General features: G+C 37.4%; 1 protein-coding gene across 1 annotated transcript in view; it reads right to left on the reverse strand.

Annotated features, from left to right (window-relative positions):
* LOC107655988 (uncharacterized) overlaps positions 1-21731 on the reverse strand; it is a 94321-nt gene that overhangs the window by 14570 nt on the left and 58020 nt on the right. The window contains exons 12-13 of the mRNA XM_016443618.1: positions 15591-15731; positions 11212-11254 (exon numbers count right to left, since the gene is read on the reverse strand). Coding sequence (XP_016299104.1) covers positions 11212-11254; positions 15591-15731 — 184 coding nt within the window. The remainder of the gene's footprint in view (positions 1-11211; positions 11255-15590; positions 15732-21731) is intronic.

Below are 21731 nucleotides of genomic sequence, written 5' to 3' on the forward strand. Positions count from 1 at the left end.
GATAGATAGATAGATAGATAGATAGATAAAATGACTAAACGATAGAACAGAACAGATAGATAGAATAAAAACAAATGATCGAATGATAGATAGATAGATAGATAGATAGATGGATAGATATTGTAGCCGCTAGATTTAGTTTAAAGTTTTGCTTAACATAATGGGATCTATAGACGGATAGCACTTTAGGTTGCCTGTGTGAAGGATGGAAAGGTACTTCCATGGAAACAATCATGCACTCAACATGGGATGCATGCAGGGCCTAAAATTAACACTCGCCAAGCGCCAAATGCGAGTAAAAATCAGCGTTGGCGAGTCCATGTAACAGTGTCAGTCGCTAGTTGGCGGGTACAACTTTTACGAATTATAACAATGCAATGTAGTGAGAACAACAGTCAGTTTATAAAGAGATTCGCTGTTTCTGACATAAGCGGAAAAAATGATCTTGTCCGAAGACAAGATCATCGTGATTAGCTGTTCTGTCATAAGCGACAAGAGCGAATCAAATAATAGGATACAAAGGACTGAAAAGGTCAGAGCAGTGTGATGGCCAGCTTGTCCCTAGACATGGTTCTAATAACTTTTACCTGAGAAGATTTTGCTGCTTCATGTCGGAAGATTTAACTTTTCCCTTCTTTATTCTTCATAACCTGAGAATGCGGCGACACATGCCTGGGTTACGCCGCCTAAACGGTGCAGTGAAGTATAGTTTGAATGGCTGTGCGTTCGGCTGTTACACATACACCGAGCCGCTTCAGACAGCTCACCAGTAGCGCTTGCAAGAAAACACACAATTATGTCAAAATGCGCGGTTTTGGCGAGTTACTTTGTAAACGTAGTCTTAAACGATTTATAAAGTCTTAAATGACCGTAAAGAGTTGGGAGAAAATCGGATATGTGTCAGATCCGCGTCATATGCATCAGGTTTTAAAGAGACAGCGCTGATTTTAAAGTGAAACCTGCTGAAGTCTGTCATTGATGTAAATCAAAGAACAAAATAAAAAGAGAAATCCTTGGACTGTTCTGCAGGCAAAATGACTAAATGTAAATGTAAATGTTAATGTTCTAGTCGCTGATTAACTTTTGTAGCTTGAATAAAGATTAATATGTATAGTTTATGCATATATAATATAGTTTATGTTAAGGTTGTTTTAAAATCACTTAATTTAAAATCTGTTATATTTCAGAGCCTATTAAATGTTAATAGGAATAACTTTCAATTATACTGTAATGTTGAATGGCTATTATTAATAGGTAAAACTGAGGGAAAATGCACCAGCAGGACAAAAACATTGTAAAAATGTTTAGTTATTGTAGTAGTAATAACTACTTGTTTTTGCAAAAAGAGTTTCATGGCTGGTAAAAAAAAAATTTGGCCGGTAAATTTTATCATGTCACCGGCCATTGGCAGGTGTGGCAAAAAGTTAGTTTTAGGCCCTGGATGCATGTATAGTAAGCAGCTCTCAGTGGACACACGAGCCTGTCAGAAGCTCTCTGGCAGGTGCAGAGGAACAACGGAGCATGTGTCCCAACAGAGAACCTGGGAGTGCAGAGTTACAGCATAATGCTAAACAGCCCTGCGTGTCCCAAACGCCTGCAGCAGAGCCTGAATAATTGATGAAGTGCTGGGAATGTCAAGACCCAGCGAAATCTCTGTACTTGTTCCGTGATCAATGAGAGAGCCCATATTTCTTGACACCCAACTTATCATGTTTACATTAAGAGTCTCAACTACAGCTAATGCTGTTTGATGTTGCTCAGCAAAATCATCTGCTTCAATGGTTGCCTCTGAATTAAGGAACTCCAGTTCCAGGCTACGAATGTAAAGTGGTCACAGCAAACCTTTCAAATGTATATTCCCCCAAGATTGTATGCCGTGGGACCCCGTAGCAGGGTGCACTGTCAACGCAAGCAAGAAAAAGCAGGATTATACAGAACTGATGATATATGTGATATACCCCTGGGATTTATTAGTCTATTTCATTTTATTAGACATTGCTGGATAAGCCAGCTATTCAATTGAGAAACAATGATTCAGCACTGTAAAAAACTATTTCATCATTATGTTATAAGCAATGTTTTCTTTAAAGCAGTACATACCAATGCACTTCTAATGGGGCCCCATGCAGAGGAGTCCATCTGCATCCACTGTCTTTTTTAAAAATTAATTATACAACTGAAGCTGAGAGAAATGTTTATAAATATGCAGCGCTGATTAATTTGCTAGAAAGAGAGCATACTTGAACACTATGGGGATTTCAATTACATAGTGGCATAAACAGAAGCCAACAGAGGAAATGCGTTATTATTTTCTCTTTTGCTGTGTGATCTCTACAAAATTTACCACAGTGTCTGAAAAAACTCTTGAGTTTTTTTGGGAAAACAAAACAGAAAACTGCACATAAAGTATATAAATAACTTATTTAAATATTCTAATACAACTGTATTCATGCACCAACGTTCATTTAATGTATTGATAAAAATGAGTTTTTATTCATAATCGAATAAACATTAACCAAAACTTTTTCCTTTTAAAAATCCAAAATATAATATGTATAACATTATACATATTAATATAATATTATAAATATATATATATTGATTAATGTACAAATATATAATTTATTTTTATTACTTTGAAATATAAAGTAATAAAATATTAAATTAATACAATTATGATTGTGCATTTATATATATATATATATATATATATATATATATATTTTAATTATACACGTTTAATTTTATTCAGTGTGTTTGTGGTAGTGTATAAAGCATGTCTCATCTTTGTTTTCATCCTGATACAACTGACACAATACAGTATTTTCACTGTCCATGGTGCTGAAGTTGAGCAAATTTAATAATATTACTCTGCCTGCAAACTGAATGCTATGAGAGGTTATTTTATATGCATAATTCTGGCAGATAAAGCTTCAAAATAATTGTATTACATATTTGAAGATCCATGCCCAAGTATAAAGAACCCCTCTTTGTGTTTTTGTGAAGAATATGTTCCAGGGGGAAATTCAGTCTTGTCAGCTTCTACTGACCAGCTCTGACAACTTCCTTTACGAACATGTTCATCTGGTTGCCCTGTCAGCTGTTTTCTAAAGGATGAAAAACGTGTTACAGCTCCCTCGCCTTCCTAATGCCATCATGTTTTGTTTTCTGTCAGTTTCTCCTCCACCTGTCTTGCCGTACCCGTGCTGCCATCATTTTCTTTCCCGATGTCTTCAGCTCTAGGGATTCATTGGCTCACCAGTCTCATCTGCATAATCCTTGCACATACCGTGCAGATCGAGAAAGACGAGCTCCCCAAATTACATCAATCTCAAAGCTGGCCGGCACTGGCTCAAGAACATTACCTGCTATGAGTCTCTGTGTTTACCAGTATGTAAATGAGCACATCAAAGTTGCCCAACACGTCCGGTCCACAAAAGCAGGGTTACAGGGCGGCTGACCTGCTGTCTCGTCTGTGCAGTTCCTCGTAACATCCTATGAGAAGGATCTAATATATTCCTTATGATGAAGGCTGCTGAAGCAAATAGTGCTGAGTCACCACCTGCTTCAAAAGACCGGTGCTCGGCAGATTCATATTTGAATGAGGAACAAAAGTTCACTTACTTCAAAGTACTTCAAAAGTTTTCTTTTTAGTTTTCCTAAGGTTGAAGATTTGAAAGGTTGAAGCCGTTTACGCTATAAATATAAAGATGGACGAAGCTGATTGAGAAGAGAGAATTTCATCAAGCCTGGACAATGTATTCTAGGAAATTGTACAAGATAAAGAAAATGGGTGATTTTTGTTATAGCAAAAATTCAGATGTATATTATGGCATGAACACCAAAATATGGGAGTGCAAAGATAATTTTAGCAAAGCAGAAAATACAGACTGCACAGTCGATCCCATGCAATCGACTGTGCTTCACTGAAGCATCTGCAGTGGATCTGTGCTGTAACCAGTTTTATAACCCAAAACCTATAGAAAACATCATAAATAATGGACAGATAATTGTGAAAATAGATTTTCCTAGTGTACCTCTATTTCTTCCCAATTGCACTAAGAACAGCCTCATCTTTGGTCTCAACTCTAATATGATTTATTTTCTACCCATGGTGCTGGATTTAGACCATTTTTTCTTGGAAGAAACTATTTTTTTCCTACTCTGATCGATATCAGCATCGACTCATTCCCCCTCTTATAATGTGCATCCTCCCAAAATGTTCACCTTTTCTTTGCGTGTACAGTGGCGCCCGAGCTCTTTGCCTTATCTGACACCGAATCTGACTCGAAAGCAAAGGTGTCGCCGTATCGACATCTGGCCCCTCTCACATATTTCATCTCCACCAATGTCTATTCATATTTTCTCTCCCTGTCACCTTAAACCCAATAATAAAGCAGGCAGGTCAGGTCTCACATATCCATCCATTGCAACTGACATCTCCCACTCGTCTTCCCCTGGACTCTGGCATTCAACGTTACCTCTGAATAATAAATGGATCTCAGCTGTTTTAAGCAATGCTCAAATGGTTCTGACAAATATTGACCCAGAGTAATACATAGAGAATTCCTATGCATCCTGATTGGCAGACTCGCGCCTTCCATCACAGTCAAGCCTCCAACGGCTGAATTACACCATCAGACAGAACGCTTGAAGAGGAAAAAATAACTAATGTCAGGTTATATATATTATCTTGACCTTTGAAATATGGAAAGATAATGCTAATGTTAATGTTTTAATTATAATGTTTTAGGCTAATTTTATGCTCATGATATGTAATGAATGTTACATAATCTCTTTAAACAGCACATGACTACCTCTCTACTGGAGGTATTCAGAGATGTTGAACTACACTATAAGGCTTATTGGATTTGCCACTGTTGACTTTTTGTTAGTCAGATACAGGTAGCAATTAGAGCTTTAGATGAATAAACTGCTTGCTTCCTTCAGCACAACTTGAAGAATTAACTTGTTTCTGAACACCTGCTTTTCAGTGAAAACAACCAAAACACCTCAAGGAACTAGTGATGATTGTTATTGACTCTTGCGAAGGATCTTCTGGCAACCCAACTCTCTTTAGCTGATATATAATGAAGAGCAAAAGTAAAACAAGATTTGACAAAGCAGTTAGAACTGTATTCAATTCAAAATTGTACTAATAGATGTTAAATTGTGCAATAGCACCATATACAGTAGATGAGAAAAAGGCAACTGTATCTAAAATTGCTCACTATTTCATATATAATGTCCAATAAGAGCTGTTTTCTGAGTGAATATCTTCATTCTTTACATAGTCTTTTATACCCATAATGCACTCTGATAACACTACATTTAAAAGTATTTAAAAGGGTCAGTACGATTTTTTTTCGACTTTATTTTAAGGTCCAATTCTTGCTATTAACAAACCATAAACTACGACTTTTGCTTCAATAAACTCCAAATTTGCTGCTTATTAATAGGTAGTAAGGATATTGATAAATTTGGGAATTGGGTAGGATTAGGGATGTAGAATATGGTCATGCAGAATACGTTTTATAAGTACTAATAAACAGCCAATATGTTCATAATAGGCATGCTAATAAGCAGCTAGATAATAGTGAGAATTGGTCCCTATACTAAAGTGTTACCTCTTTTTAAAAAAAAAAAAAAATGTATTATATTGATGTCATATTATTGTCAATTTATAGTGCCAGTTTTACTGACCCCAAACTTTTGAACATTACTGTATAACTACAAAGTAAAGTTGTTATTATAGTAACTCTCTGATTAAGGATATTTATGTCAGCATCCAAATATTTCCAGTAATTATGTTCACTCCACTCCTATTTAGTACACAATGCACATTCACTATATTGGGAGCAGTCAATGAGTGAGCAATTTTGGATGCAGCAATTATAAAATACATAATATGTAACACGACTAAAAGTGAGAAAAATAATCTGAATATCTGTGCTGCATTTTAAGTAACCACCTACACGACCACCTCCTCAATGAATGTGCTGCCATCGCTGCTCTGAGTTTATTTTTTTTCCCAATCTAAGAGCCATCACTAAATAAGTGAGAACATTTTTCACTGAATAAAGTCCATTGAACTGTCATATATATAAAATCAACTATTATGCATGTATTATATCTGTTAGCTGAGTGACAATGGAACAATATTTTGCCCATATTTTGATGTTTCATTTCCACAAATGTAATTTAAAACATTAAAGTAGACACTTTATTTGCATTTAATATGGTAAAAAAGTGGAATATTCTGCAATGGCCAAGTCAATCTCCTGCTCTCAACCAGATTGAGCTTGCATTTCACTTGATGAAGACAAAACTAAAGGCAGAAAGACCCACAAACAAACTATAACTGAAGTCAGCTGCAGCAAAGGCCAGGCAAAGCATCACAAATGAGGAAACCCAATCTTTGGTGATGTCCATGAGTTCCAGACTTAAGGCACTCATTGCCTGCAAAGGATTCTCAAAAAAAAAGAATTTTTTTTTTATGATTATATTTATTTGTCCAATTACATTTGAGCCCCTGAAAATTTATATTTTTATTATTTTATTTTAACTACTCTCTCTTAGGGCAACATTGCTGTCATTTGCTTTCAGCGACGGTGCTAGGCTCCTGTTGGTGGCTTGCAGGTAAGCATCTGTTGCTAGATGAGGAAGTGGAGAAACACCTGTCAATCATGTCACTAACTAGTGAGTACAGTGACTGACTCCCCGTGGTAGGGCAGTTTTGTAGCAGCGCACACACAAACACTCTGGGGTGTATAATAAATACACCGCATGATAGGGATTAGAGGCAGGCTAATTATAGACTCTGTATAGCGCACTGACGCTCCTCTGGTACAGTAGGCCCGTCGCAGGAGGGGAAGCCCACACTGGGTGTGTCAATCACTCGTCTGGAATGCTCACTGCTTCAAAACCTCCTCTCTTTACCTGTCTGGGTGACAAGTAAACTGTTGTAGAGAAATCACAATCATGTTTATGTTCCTGGCGGCTGCTTTCTTATAAAAAATGCTTGTTGTGTAATGATTACTTCAGCAGATTTAATATAAATTAAGTGTCATCTGAGACTGTAGATATTGAAATGCCATGAAATTTGGCATCAGCAATATTTATGAACACCTGATGAGTCTCAGTATTCTCAAGGGTGAAATTAATGTACAAACATGATTTAAAAAAAAATAATATTTATATAATAAGACTACAAATACATTTTTTCACTTTTTTTTTTGCCAAAGATTTTTTTTGTATTCTCTTAACCCAGTTTAATGTTCATTGCATGCCATTCATGGGTTTATCTTCCTCAAAAGTCTACACATTGAGCCTCCCAGGCACCATCAGAATATTCAGAGTGATCTGCTCAGACCTGTCAATTATTCCAGTTCGACCAACAGTGAGAGTTTGGGGCGTGGCTATTGAAGACTGAGCCAGAGGCCAGTGTGGGACCATAATGCCGAGTTCACGCTGCACGATTTCAGCCCCGATTTTCACTCGCCGTCAGGTTTTGCGAAATTGCCAAAAAATGCCCAAAATCGGAGGCTCGTTCACGCAAGTGACAAACATGCAGTTTGAATTATCAAAGACACGATCTGAGAGATTCGCTGATGCCTGTGAAGTATTTGGCATGCTAAATATCTGGACCTGTCGGCGATTCAAAATCCTGCTGTGTGAAATGAGTTCTGATTGAAAAATACATCGGTGATGACCTACAGAAGGGCTGGACAATTAATCGAAAAGAAATCGAAACCGAAATTCAGAACCTCTAACCGACGTAATTTTCCCATATCAGTTATTTAGGTTTTTTAATCCTATTAATAATTTCCCCTTAAAAACATACTACCACTTGTGTAGTTGGGCGCTATATGACTGTTGCGCTCACGACTTTTGCAGCGTCTTGCACGTGAGTTGCGTGTTAAAAGAATTTAAACTTTTACACGCAGCACCGCTCATCAATGTAAGTTCCAAAACAGTGGAGCAATCAGAAGACCCCGGAGGCGGGGCAATAAATACATTGTTTCCTTCAATTATTTTAAAATAACAAAGTTAAGAAATGCACTCGAAAAAAAAAAAACCACCTTTAATAGTTGAGTATATTTACGGTACAAACCTTTAATGAACTATGAGGGCAAAAAAATAAAAATAAAATAATAATCATACAATAATTGTAATCGAGGTAAGTGTTCAATTAATCAAGGTTTTGATTTTAGGTCATATTGCCCAGCCCTAACCTACAGCCTATGAGAAAGCAAGATACAGGGCAGTGGGAAGTTCGGGGAGGAGTTATATGAAACGTAGTTTGCGGACCAGACAGAGTTGTCTGTGATTCTTCCTATTGTCATGCAGTGTGTAACCTCCTGTCGCCGATCCACCGTGCAATATGTGAACACAGCAGCAACTGAATGCTACCCCAGATAGTCGTGCAGTGTGAAAACAACGGTGATTCGATGACTTTGAAAATCAGGCAGTGTGAACTCTGCATAACTGACATGTTACACTCAGATTCGGTACAGAAGTGCAAGTCAAAGTTCAAAGACTTATCACAATGTGCAGAAACAGGCAAATAGGAAAAGTAAGGGTAAACACTGGCAGTGTTCTTACAAGATGGAGGAATCTGATGCCAAATTTGCAGTTTCTTCTCAAAAGCGAAGCTAAACACAAGTTCTTGCCACAAATGTTAGCTCTTAACTGTCAAGCCTCATATAAAACAGTAAGATACTGTGATGCACGAGTAGCACCGAAACGGCATACTTAACCTTTAAAGCAACTTTACACTGCAGTTAACCATTGCTAAATTAAATACATGTGATGTATCTCACTGTCAAATTTTTAAGTAGATGCCGGCTTATTAAAAAAAGGAGGCAAAACTACTTGAAAGGTATTTATGCTAATATAAACAGAAGGTGCTTTGGAGGTGATATCCAGCACATGAACAGCCAGCCACTCGATCTTGTACATTTTCATAACAAGCAGAGCTGAAGTCTTTCCTCACAAAGCCTTCTTGTAATACAGCACACCTCTGTGAGGCGAAGCATGAAGGTTGCACTCTGTGCAATGCAAATGTCACAGGGAAAGCGGGGACGTCAGAGCTTGAAAACGTCCTCAAATGAGCGCGTGTTCTGCCTACCCAAACGTGACAGCATAAAAAGAGCAATGTTTACTAACTAGGGTGATGAACCCCCTGTTGAGCCCCCTCCCCTCCTCAAACAGCTCCGTCTACGGCAGGAGCTGATGACAAACACATTTCTGAACCCGCTTTGTTTATTTAATTTTTAACCTACTGTTTTGAGAATTAATGACACAAATGAGGTAATCATCACAGTCATCATACTCCAAATAGGAAAGATTGATTGGACAGCAGCCAGCGAAGCATATACAGTGCTGTGAGAGGTGGAAATGCAGTAACTCCGCAAACAAACATCCAGCTCACGTACCTGTGAAAAACAACTGAATGCATTGGGCCAGAGACGCTGAGCTGAACTCTACAGTTGTTATGACGTACATGCACATTACTCACAACACCACACGGGAAGCTTCTGAGAATGTCTTGAGCTGAGGCTAGGATCTTTGTATGCTAACAGATTGGAATGGAAATATTTAGCCTCATTACAAGATTGGTAAGACTCAAGCAAACCAAGAGGAGCGCCAAGATACAAGAGTGCGCTTGAAAATATTTAGTCATGCATTATTCATTATTGTGATGCCTCTCCTGCCTCTAAGCTCATTTCCAGAGTACCAGCCATAGGCACAAGACACAGAAGAATGATTTTCACACTTGAGTTGCCACAGAATTGCCAAACACTGTTCACACGAAAAGGGTTTCTCCCAAATGAGAAAGGTTGTGTCTTTAAGTCAGCTGCAGTATTTAAAGAAATAGTTCACCTCAAAATTAAAATTCTGCCATTACTCATCCTTATGTTGTTTAGAACCTGTATGCTGTTTTTCCCCATTTTCTTCAATGACATACAAAGGAATAGATTTTTAAGCTTTAATAGATTTAAAAGAGACAGAGAGAGAGAGAGAGAGAGAGAGAGAGAGAGAGAGAGAACAAACAACTGAACTAGGGCTCACCAGAAGCGGCTATACTGACGAGATGCGCATGAAAATCGCATTTGATTTTTTGCAAAACCGTAAACTGAACATATGTTGTTTTTGGCAGAATTAAAAATTCAAACTAATTTTAAAAATATCTACTTTGTGTTCCACAGACAAAATAAAAGCATTTGGATTTCAAATAATAGGGTGATTTCAAATAGCAATTTGATAGAAAAATCCTAGAAAGAAGAAGTGTGCAGGACATATTTTACCACAAAAGTCAAAAATCTAACATTTTTTACCTCCAAAATGTTGAATTAAGAAAATAGAATTCCGCCTAATTGTCACTGCATTCTAATATTATTTTCAAGACAATTACATTTATTTTTAAAATTACATTTTTAAGTATTTATTTATCAAATCATATATTATATTGCAAAAATAATTATTTTATTGATAAACTTTAATTAAAAAATCAATATAAGAATTATTACAATCATAATTAAATACAGATGCATCACAGTAAAACTTGCGTATTTGATAATATCACAAACCAAAGAAATTCCTAATGTAAGCTAAAAGTAGATTACATTTCTTTATGCAAAATATGACTTTTCTTTTGGTTTCTGGGGTGAGATTCATTTGAATAATAACAGCATTTCAATATTTATGTGAAGTTGGACTATCCAGTTAATATTATATTAAACTGCAGTGGGTTTGTTTTTATGTTTTACGTTCCTTACATATAGATGTTCAACATCAAAATGCCTTGGAGCTACTCTGTTTTAAAGTGATAGAATGATCCTGAAGAGGGAGTCAAAAACAAACAGCTTCAACAAATCAAGATGTCAACTGCAGATGGCAATAATGATCTGTGATTCAGACATGAAGTCATCCCACACGCATCTGATTAGAGCATCTCAAGCCCAATCTAGCCTCTCTGAGTTGCAAAACACTTGACCTTTGAAAGTCAAAAAGCACTTTAGAGTACATTATATCAGAAACCCCTTGCACTCCAAGGCTTAAACATAGGAGAAGCATCTTGATATTTACTTATTCTTGGCCTGTCACACATTCGAAGCACTACAGACATTCAAAGGCTCTCTCTGGATTACAAGGTCTGCAAATTTGGATTTGAGAAGCATTGGACACTGAGTAAAACCTGGCATTTACCTTGGTTAGAGGTATCGTTGCTATCTCCCCTGCCTTTTCAGACCTGCAAAAAAAAAAAAAGAAAGAAGAAAGAAATAATGTGCTTTGATTATAAGTGTTGTATAAGTGACTATATGTGTAGTAATGCATATTACTCTCAAACGAGAGATACTTTGACTCTATGACACTAAAATCCAGTTCTTTTATTACTCCAGTCACACCGAAGAACATTCTAGTTAAGCGGTCAAAAGCCTAAAGGCAAGGCCAAAAGGTTTTTGCATGTGGAGCATGGAGTGAATCTGTTACAAGCCTCCGTAAAAAAAAACGTTTCTAGGTTTGGTCCACAGGGTAAAATGTACCTCCGATCTTTCAAACAGTCACCCCTCTGGGAATGTGTGGACTGATTCTCCATTCCATTTTCATTCACTGTTGTGTCTTATAAAGTCCTTGCTTTTGGCTCAGTCCCTGTGTCTTTGAAATTCAAATAATTTTTTGTCTTTTTTCTTTGCGGCTTTGTAGCTAGAGGGCTGTATTTCAGAGCTACTAATCTGCTTTTGGAGAGAGGAAGCCTGCAGTAATACTTGATGTCTGGCCAATTTCAAATCATCCAGGAGGTTACGTCTGAAAGCAAATCAACGGAGGAGATTTGACCACATACATGGCAAAAACGGCAGAACTAACCTTAAATACATTGTTTTGTTCCTCGTTGGCCAGAAAATCATTTGGCAAGTGCTTAGCTTCAGGCCAGCAATGAGAAACTGCACTGACTTACTGCTTTCACTTCATCTCAGTCATGTTTTAACTTCAACAAAAGGGGCGATATAAGTCAACTAACACAGGAACTCACTGCTCTGTCCTTCCATACGGCACAACTAAGGAGGTCTGGAATACCTGATTCCAAAATGAACTAAAATAAAATAAAAATTACTTCAATTTTTTGTTAAAATTTGTAATGATACATAATAAAACGTAAAACGTTGCAAACCCCCTTCATTAAAAAAAAAATAAAAAATCCACTAAATATAAATAACTCCAGATTGTGCTAAGAAGTGTACTTTTCCTTTGTAGCCATGAAATACAAAAATAAATAAATAAACAAATAAATAAAATTAAAAATTAAAACCAATTGCAATTGTGAACTATTGTGAAAACTAACAAAAAATAAATGTAACAGTTTAAAAGACAAATAATAAATAAAATATAATATCATATAATATAATATAATATAAAAACCAAGTTGGGATATCAGCAGACAGGAAAAATGTCTATTTCATGATTTTAAGGGTAACACTTTAGTATAGGGACCAATTCTCACTATTAACTAGTTGCTTATTAGCATGTCTATTATTAACATATTGGCTGTTTATTAGTACTTATAAAGCACATATTCTGCATGACCATATTCTACATCCCTAATCCTACCCAATACCTTTTAATTGCCCAATACACCCCATGTTCTTCGACTAAATAAACTGGCACACGAGCATATAACAACCAGGGTAAGGACAGCAGATATATTCTGCATGACCATATTGTACATCCCTAATCCTACCCAATACCTTTTAATTGCCCAATACACCCCATGTTCTTCGACTAAATAAACTGGCACACGAGCATATAACAACCAGGGTAAGGACAGCAGATCAATATGAACAATGGCATTATCAAATTCAGTCCAAAAATAATAAATAATTATAGAAAATACCTCTGCTCCAGTTGTAAAAAAGTCTTAACGACTGTAGACAAATCAATCGCACGGCTGACAATATAATTGCCTGCATGAAGAAATATCGAGTAGCTCCACTATAATGCTTTAATTGAATTGAAAAAGCAAAGCTCTGAGTCAGTGCTTAGAATCCATCAGCTGTATATAATCAATGAATCCAGAGGTTATCAAACGCAAGGCAACGTCTGAAGCAGGCTGACCCTCTAGCTGTGGGGTAATGCCTCTGCCTGCTAAAGTATATTTCGTTTTCAATAATGGAGGTCACCAGATGAGAGGCAGTCAGGCCTTTAAAATATTTAACCCCGGCTTTTGTAAAAGAGACGCATAATGCAGTGGAAATGACATTCTCTGTAACTGTGGCGCAAATGAATTTCTCTTGGCTTTAATTATTTCTTTCCTCCCACTCCCCTGGAGTCCTCCTCTCTGCAGCCAGAGGATTGTGCGAAACGTTTCGTGTCTGACCTCCATTTTTCAAAAATTTCAACAGTTCTGCCGGGAGACCGAACGCCCCACATTTTCCACCGAATCCCTTGCGTCCACACACCCAGGTGTGGACCGCTTTGTCCCCAGGTCTTTGTGGTGCAGGCAAAGACCTAGAGAACTGTGTGCACATTTGAATAAGGCGACGGAGTCAAACTGCTGTTAGGGGACCATATGAAACGGCTAATTTAATCGAATGGGCAAATGAAAGCCTAAACTGAATGTGAAGCAAATTATGAGATGAAATCTACCAGTACAGCTGTTGGAGAGCCTCAAGAGAGTCTCACTACACATGAGGGGAGGCTTTCACTCATTAGTGAGTTGTAGATCTGATGCTGAAAGTGAGAATGACAGCGAGCAAGAGAGAAAGACGGTCACGGTAAAGAAAGACAGACGATGAATGAGGTATTTATTCTGGGATCAAGTCGTAAACATGCACTTGAAACCCGTAAACAAACAGCAACATATTGATTTATGTGTAATTGCAAGTTAGATGACATGCATTCGCAGATGCAGATTATACTACGTGCGTAACAACGTACTCACATGCAAGCAGTGCTTTACGACGACCTCGAACACATTTGCAGTGAACTTCAGCAGATTTTATTTTCGAGGTACTTATGCACCTGATAATGGTGTTTAAGCAGGCCAGGCTCATGCAGTGCATCTTTTAACCTCCAGGGGCCACTGTTGTTCTGTGGATCTCTCACTCAGAGTCCCATCATTCCCTCTCATAACTACCGCCGACACCTATCGTCATTAAGAAAACATTCACATATTCAAAAAGCAGGGGTGTGCAGACAGCTAAATTAAATAATTGTCAAAATACTGACATGAAAATCTGTTTCACTGCGAATATAATGGAAATATTTTGTGTGAAAAAAATCAAGTGGCTGGCGTGTTTAAGAGCAAGCCTTCCATTTTCCCCTTGATTTTGTGTTTTCTAAATTATGCCTGATACGGCACCTTTAGATACTGTTTGAATAGTTCGAACGGTCTTAGTCTTTTAAAAGCACCAACAATGACTTTCAAAGTAAATTACAGAGTAGAGGGGCCTTGGAGTAAAATTGCAGTCTAGTAAAGCTTTACTTAAAAAAAAAAAAAACTCCACAGATGAGTGAACGGAGTTATGGGGCTCAATGAATTCCCTGTCAGAGTTACATCACACGCACACCCAAAACACACTTTCATTTTATTCCAGAAATCCATTTCCCTAACTCCATCTTTCCGCTAGTTTGGAGCTGGCTGGATTACCTCGACAAACCCGGCTGATATAAACAGCGGAGGAGAGGGGATGCCAAAAGCAGAACTCTGCGATCTCCAGGTGGCAGAATCCATCTGCAGAGAGCTCGAGATGGAGGGAGGGGCCTAAAACGAGACCGTTTCTGAGGGAAAAGCTTATTTACAGGGTCCTCACCTGCTTAAATTCATGCTTAGTCAATCATACGACGCTAGGCGCATCACTCGAGGTGAGTGCCGGGGTGAAAATGGCTGCATGAGGAAGCATCTGGGAGCGAAGAAACCGCTGACTGACGTGTCTAATCATGCTACTCTATCCACCGTCACACAAACAACTGAATCATTAGGGCCAGAAATCTATCTGCTTGTATTACACATGACACTGATCCGAACGGAGCTTATTTAAATATTAATACATGCCTCATACATAAACAAGTACTGCAATGTATGAATTCCTAAAAAAAAGACTCCTGCCTAGGATGTTCTCCATTTCCCCTGTCACTGATAGAGCCAAGGAGACAACGATTAAAAGAGCGTGAGCGATGTTCGGATTCAGTCTGACTTGTGTTGTCATTCATTGTGCGACTTGTTTTATTGGGCTGTAATTCTTCGTGACTGGTACCGAACGCGCTCTAATTCGTTATCTGCCATCATGCATTACAGAAAGAAGATGTGCTTTAAACGCAGATGTATAACAGCAGAATACAACAGTTCACAGAGCAAAACTAAAGTGGCACAGCTAACCTCAAGTTGTTTTCTCACACTGAAACCAGAACTGGCATTTGTTAAAAAAGACTTTGGCCCATGAAAAACAACACCTGGTACACTAAGGCAATCTTGACAGTAACCTTCAAGTATCATGTCTCCCGAGACATCTTTACAATTGTTGTACAAGAACCTCAATGCATGTACAGTAGATATAAATGTATATGTTCGTGTGCATGTATGCACTCACTCCTCTAGGGATATGCTGGAGTAGATAAATGTGTGTGCTGTATGAGTCGTCTCTGTTTGTCCTGCGCTGCTATTTAAGAGTTTCTCCTCCAGCAGTGACTCCACGGCCATCTGGGGAACAATCTCTAAAACTGCCCAACACCTGCGAGAAAGAGAGAAAGAGAGAGAAAACAAAAGGTAGATTTTCAAATGATACATATGGTTCATAACACAATAAATATATTATACAACATAAATATATGATATAAAGATATCACTACAGGTATAAATACATAAAACATATAAAATGTATTATTATTAAATATATATAACAACATAAAATATTATATGGCACGTGCATAATACATTACATGATACGCGACGAATTATGAAAAACATACATTGCTGTTCATGTTCATATACTACATAAAACAACTACAAAATACATAAACCCCCCCCAATTAAGAATTTTTGGAAAGAAAATTATACTTTTATACAGCAAGACTGCATTAAAATGATCAAAAGTAACAGTAGAGACATTTTGAATGTGACAAAAAAAACAACAACTAATCTATCATGATTTCTACATTGTTAATAATAAGAAATGTTTATTGAGCAGCAAATTAGCATATTAGAATGAGAATGATTATAGAGATGATATTATTAGAATGATTTCTGAAAGATCACGTGACACTGAAGACTGGAGTAATGATGCTGAAAATTCAGCTTTGCCATAATAAATATAAATTACATTTTAAATTAGATAAAAAACACTGTAATAATACTTCACAATATTTTACTGTATTTTTTGCTCAAATTTGAGCATTGAAACTTCTAAAAACGATCAAAAAACATTAAAACAATCAAATTTTTAAAAAAAGTTTCAATGGAGATATATGCATTTTGCATGTTTTCATGCCACATATACATATTACATGCTAGTGGGAGAAAACCAATTCCAGACATCATGCAGGAAGACGTCTCTACAGCAGATCTTTCCCTCAAAGCTTTGATAATTAATGCTAAAGTACTTCAACACACTCTTCAGAAAAAGCTCTGTGCTGAAACAGCCTGTGCATCCAATGTGTTTCCACAATCTAACCGAAGGTTTGGGAGGAGCATGTTCATATAACCCTGCCAATCATGATGCAGGTGTACGCATAAATTAATGGCTCGTTCTTGTGAAAATGTATGCAGCAATGGCATCCCTCCACCCCACCTGTAATACATTTTTAAGCATTCTTGAGCCCTCCATCAAGCCAAATCTGTCTGTCCATATTCCACTTAAGGATTATATTAACATGTGAATATCTTGACACTTTACATATGCACCAAATCCCACTGCACCCTCCCTTCTTACAACCTGTGAATCTCATGAATACTATTGCAGTTCTGTTCCATCATGTGACGTCCTGCTATTGGCACAAACCGGGGACCCGGTTTAAATGTGTAATGGCTTCGGATTTTGTCGTTATCAGTTTTAGAGGACGGACAAGTATTTCTGAACTCCTGCAGCTCTCCTAATCAAAAGTGTGCCGGACAAAGAGGAAGTTATTATCTCTGGATATGAATGCTTGTGTTTTCAAGTAGACCCCCTGTTCCTGGGTGTTTCACGCAAAGCCGATTATGTGCAGGTCTGCATCTCTCTCACACCGTGAACCTTGCGGTGATATTTCAGCGAGAAAATGGGTCAATGCCAAGCATCGGCAGGCTGCTGTTGCATATTAATGATGAAGCTTGGCTGTGACAGATGAGATTGGCCCACAAGGGTCCTCTCTCTCTCTTTCTCATACACACATGCACTCTCATTCTCTTTGACTACTCTGTTACGAAACCTAGTGAGCTGCCTCGATGTCTACTGCCTAGTAGGCAGCAGCCTTATAAAGCGGCATACTAACTGACATGGAAACACATATGCGACTGATTTGGAACGCTCTATATGTGAGGCACATAAATAACAAAGCACACAGGAGACTCGACTCACAATTGATTCGTTTGATCAAAGTTCCTTTAAGGCAAGTCAGTTCACTCTGCAGCCCATTGTTAGTGTCACTACTTGAATTAGAAAAGACCAAAAATGTTCCAATAATATATATTTTTTGAAAGAACTTAATATTTTTATTCAGCAAGGATGCATTATTCAAAAGGTGACATGATGGCTTTTTACGTTCATATAAGCAATCATATTTAAAACAACAATTACAATTTAACCACAAATTTCACCAATAATAAGAAATGTTTCTTGAGCATCAAATCAGCATATTAGAATGATTTCTGGAGGATCATGTGACACTGAAGGCTGGAGAAATTGCTGTTAAAAATACAGCTTTGCCATCAAAGGAATGAATTAAATAAACTTTTTTTCGGTTTTTTATATATTACAAAAATATTTTCCAATTTTACTGTTTTTATTTAGCTTTAATCAAATAAATGCAGCATTGGTGAGCATAAGAGGCTTCTTAAAAAAAAAAAATCCAAATATTACTGACCCTAAATTTTGAAAGACAGTGTATGCTCAAAAAACAACATTTTTCTTGTTGCCAAATTTTTTTTGTTCACTTAATTTTTTTGCCACAAAGCATTCTGGGAAACATTATCCTTAAAAACATTTTTTATTTATGAATTTAGCCAAAATATATCTTAACAGGCAATATAATGGAACATGCTTGACACCCAGGATGCCTTAAAATGCTGTCTACATAGGCAGCTCACTAGGATTTCGAAAAAGAGCATACATTCCTTTATTTTGCTTTATATTTTCCTTTTTCTTAGGCTGAATTTATTCTCTTTTTTCTTTATTCTAGTCTTTTTTCCTCCTCCAAATCCATTTCTCACTTTATGTATCTCATACTGGCATTCACTTTCTATCATCTGGTTCTCTTTCTGTCTCATTCTCCATTTCAGTTTCCTTCAACTCCACACCTGCTCTTTCTTTCCCTCTCTGTCCCGCTCTTCTGGGGTCTCAAGAGAATAAACAAGATCGACTCTGCTGGCTGAATGTACAGAGAGGCTTTTGGAGTCAGTTCAGAGGAGACCTTGCTATGACTGAGAAGAATGATGGCACACAGTATAAAGCCATGGTGGCTGCTACGCTTTCAATCGTGCTGGCTTTACAGGACTATCCACCTCTGTGCAGAGTTCAAGGATGGGGTCAGGCCATGAATCGATATCACCGCACCGTCGGAATAAACTATACCTTGTGTGTTTCAGTCAAGACCTGTGATGAGTAAAAACAAGTTACTGGAGTTCAAAATGTTAAAATGTAGTATTAAACATCACACATCTTTAATTATGTTAAGCCTTCCTGTTTCTGTTAAGTTAATTGTCTTTGTAAGGAGAGGTTTTAGATTGATTTAGCTTGTAGAAAGCATCAAAAGAAAACACATCTCCTTGCATAAAAAGACAAAAGGTCTCTTTCATTAGGATGTAAAACATTACAGCAATACAAAGCATTTTCTCAGCTTGATATGTATAGACCTCCAACTAAGAAAAAAACTAAGAAAAATGTAAACTGCAGGCCAAGAGTCTGGAGTAGAGCTAGCTAGTCATTACTTTCGTGACTTGGTGATGCAAGTGGCACAAAAGTTGCACATTTTGCCTTTAATACACACATAAAAACATGAGCTGTTCTTAGACCAGTTTAGAGCTGCTTAAATCTCAATGAGGTCTCAAATGGGCAATGTTGCTTTGCTACTGGCACAAGCTGGTTTAGACAACACTCTCACGGCAGTTTGAACTAATCTAATGTTTTGGCAATTTAGTGGCTAATTCCCCTAATTAAAAAGTCATATATTTAAAATACATTTATTTCATGCTAAATATAGTTCAAATCTATTAACATATTTACTGACACATCGCTCGACACGTACTGATATAAACATTTTAATTAAACTTTATTCTGAGTACTACTTGTGCACAATGCACATTTCTTAATATTAAGCCTAAAATGTATATTAATGTCACTAATAAGGAGGATTGTATGATCTTTGAATAATGTCTTGTCTTTAAATGCAAGACATTTTAAGTGTACCTCAAGTATACTAGTTCCACTTTAGCACAATCAAATATACTTCAGTATATTTTTAGTTGGACTTCAGCAACACTTCTGCACAATTAAAGTGCATTAAGCACAAAATAGCAGGCTTTAAGTATACCAGATTAGTATAAAGTACAACTGCAGGGTAGTTTTATTAAGTACATAAATATATAAAGGTATTTGTAGTATACTGAGCATTAAATAAATGTATTTCAAATACATTTTAGTATTTTTATTTTTCACTAGGGTGATACGAATTTGTATGATTGCATTCATACATTTTCGTAAGATCTGCATATGGCCCAGTGATGGTTAGGTTTGACGTGGGGACCTTAATGCTTTCAGTTTTTCTATAAAATGTAAATTTCTGTATGAACTGCATTGTATGAACTCATTCAAAATAGCCAACTTGTAAAATAGTTATGTTTTCTGATGATATCCGGTTGGTTTAGATTCTTATTGCCGCAGGTAAATCTCAGCTGACATATTTGTGTGGTGGGTTAAAAAAAAGTCACAAACTTCTTAAAATGAGAAACAAAAATGTAAATCACACAGGCCTGTTAATGGAAAAAAAAAAAATCTTTTTTGTATACAACAGCCTAACCAGTTTTATCATGATTGATTACCAGCAAAAACTAGCATTACAAATTCAAAATAGAATATTTAAAGGTTTTAATTTAATTTAACTTTAAACTTAAAAAAAGGAACTGGTCAGTACCTTCTAAACCAAATATTCATTTTTTTTTATTAAAAAAGAGAAATTAAAATGTAAAGAAAATGAGAGCATGTATCAGCTTTTCCGAAGCAAAGTAAAATAATGTTGTGCTCTTTGGGAAACTGTAACAAGCAGGTTTGTGATAAGCAATATCTAAGAAACTCAGGCACAGTATCTCAACTGGCCCTCTGAGAAAGACAGGGCGAGTGAGTTACCTGATAGTGAAGTAGTCTGTCAAACATGGAGTCTAGATTGCTAACACAGCCACTCAGGGTTAATGACACTCCATGAGTTTAGGATGATTTAGAAAGTCCTTACGCTCCACACGACCAGAAATGATTACAAGCCGCGGCTTACTCTAACGAGCGTTAATAATGACAGCGGCGCCATTCATCCCCCTCGTACTTCCATCAGGACTATGCTGGCGTTTACGTGGCAATGCATTCATATCAATCGCGTTGTCGCTTTTCAAACATCGTCCGATTTATGGCGCTCCTCAGACGTGATGCGTCACAGCTTGATGGTTTTGAGCTTGTTTTGAAGACTCAATCATTTGACAAATAGGTTGCGTGACGTTCTTGATGCTCTGTCGTACAGGAGTCGGGATGTGGCGGGGGTCTCATTTTGGTGACAAATCTAGCATGGCGGGATCCACCAGCAATCACTCATCAGTCACAGTCATCACGGCCCAGGCTGCACTGGCTGCAGGGTTCATTAATGCTGTGCCCGCAGGCCAGCTCCACTCCAACCGCTCAGTCACTGATGACTCAATTACGATAGGACAGCAGCCACCCAAAGCAAACTAAATCAGAAGCAGGAGACATTAGCAGCGCAGTTCCTCAGAGATGACAAAAGAGTGACTTGTTAAATGTCAAAATGGCGATATGTAACGCATTGCCTGACAGGAGCGGCGCTGCGGTGGTGATGTATACCTTCGGTGGGCCTTATCGCAGAGAATGACATCAGCAGCTGAGTGAAACAACTGTCCCAAGAGCAGATATCCGCTTTGAGGTTTAAATTGGGACTGTGGCATCCATGACTAGAGGTGAAAGTCAATGAATCTGTACTGTATGTGTTGAACCTGTTATATAAATTAGTCTACAAAAAAAGTAAAAAAATGAGAATGAAAAGATACTAATTGCATTTACTGTATTTATAAAACATCAGCTGCATTGCAAAACTCTATTCCAGACAAAATAATGGCATGATGGCATGAATGCTGGGCACAGCAATGAACAGCAGATGATATAGATGGGTTAAAAGACAGTTTAAATACTAATCAGTCCTGGAGACTAGGTTAAATGCTAGGTTTCATACTACAATCTAAAAAATGCTGGGTTAAATATAACCCAGCGCTGGGTTAAAAAGGGACAAACCCAGCTATTGGGTTGTTTTGACCCAGCGGTTGGGTT

The sequence above is a fragment of the Sinocyclocheilus anshuiensis genome, unplaced genomic scaffold (genome assembly GCF_001515605.1).
Source record: "Sinocyclocheilus anshuiensis isolate Anshui unplaced genomic scaffold, SAMN03320099.WGS_v1.1 scaffold51, whole genome shotgun sequence".
Classification (NCBI taxonomy): Eukaryota; Metazoa; Chordata; class Actinopteri; order Cypriniformes; family Cyprinidae; genus Sinocyclocheilus; species Sinocyclocheilus anshuiensis.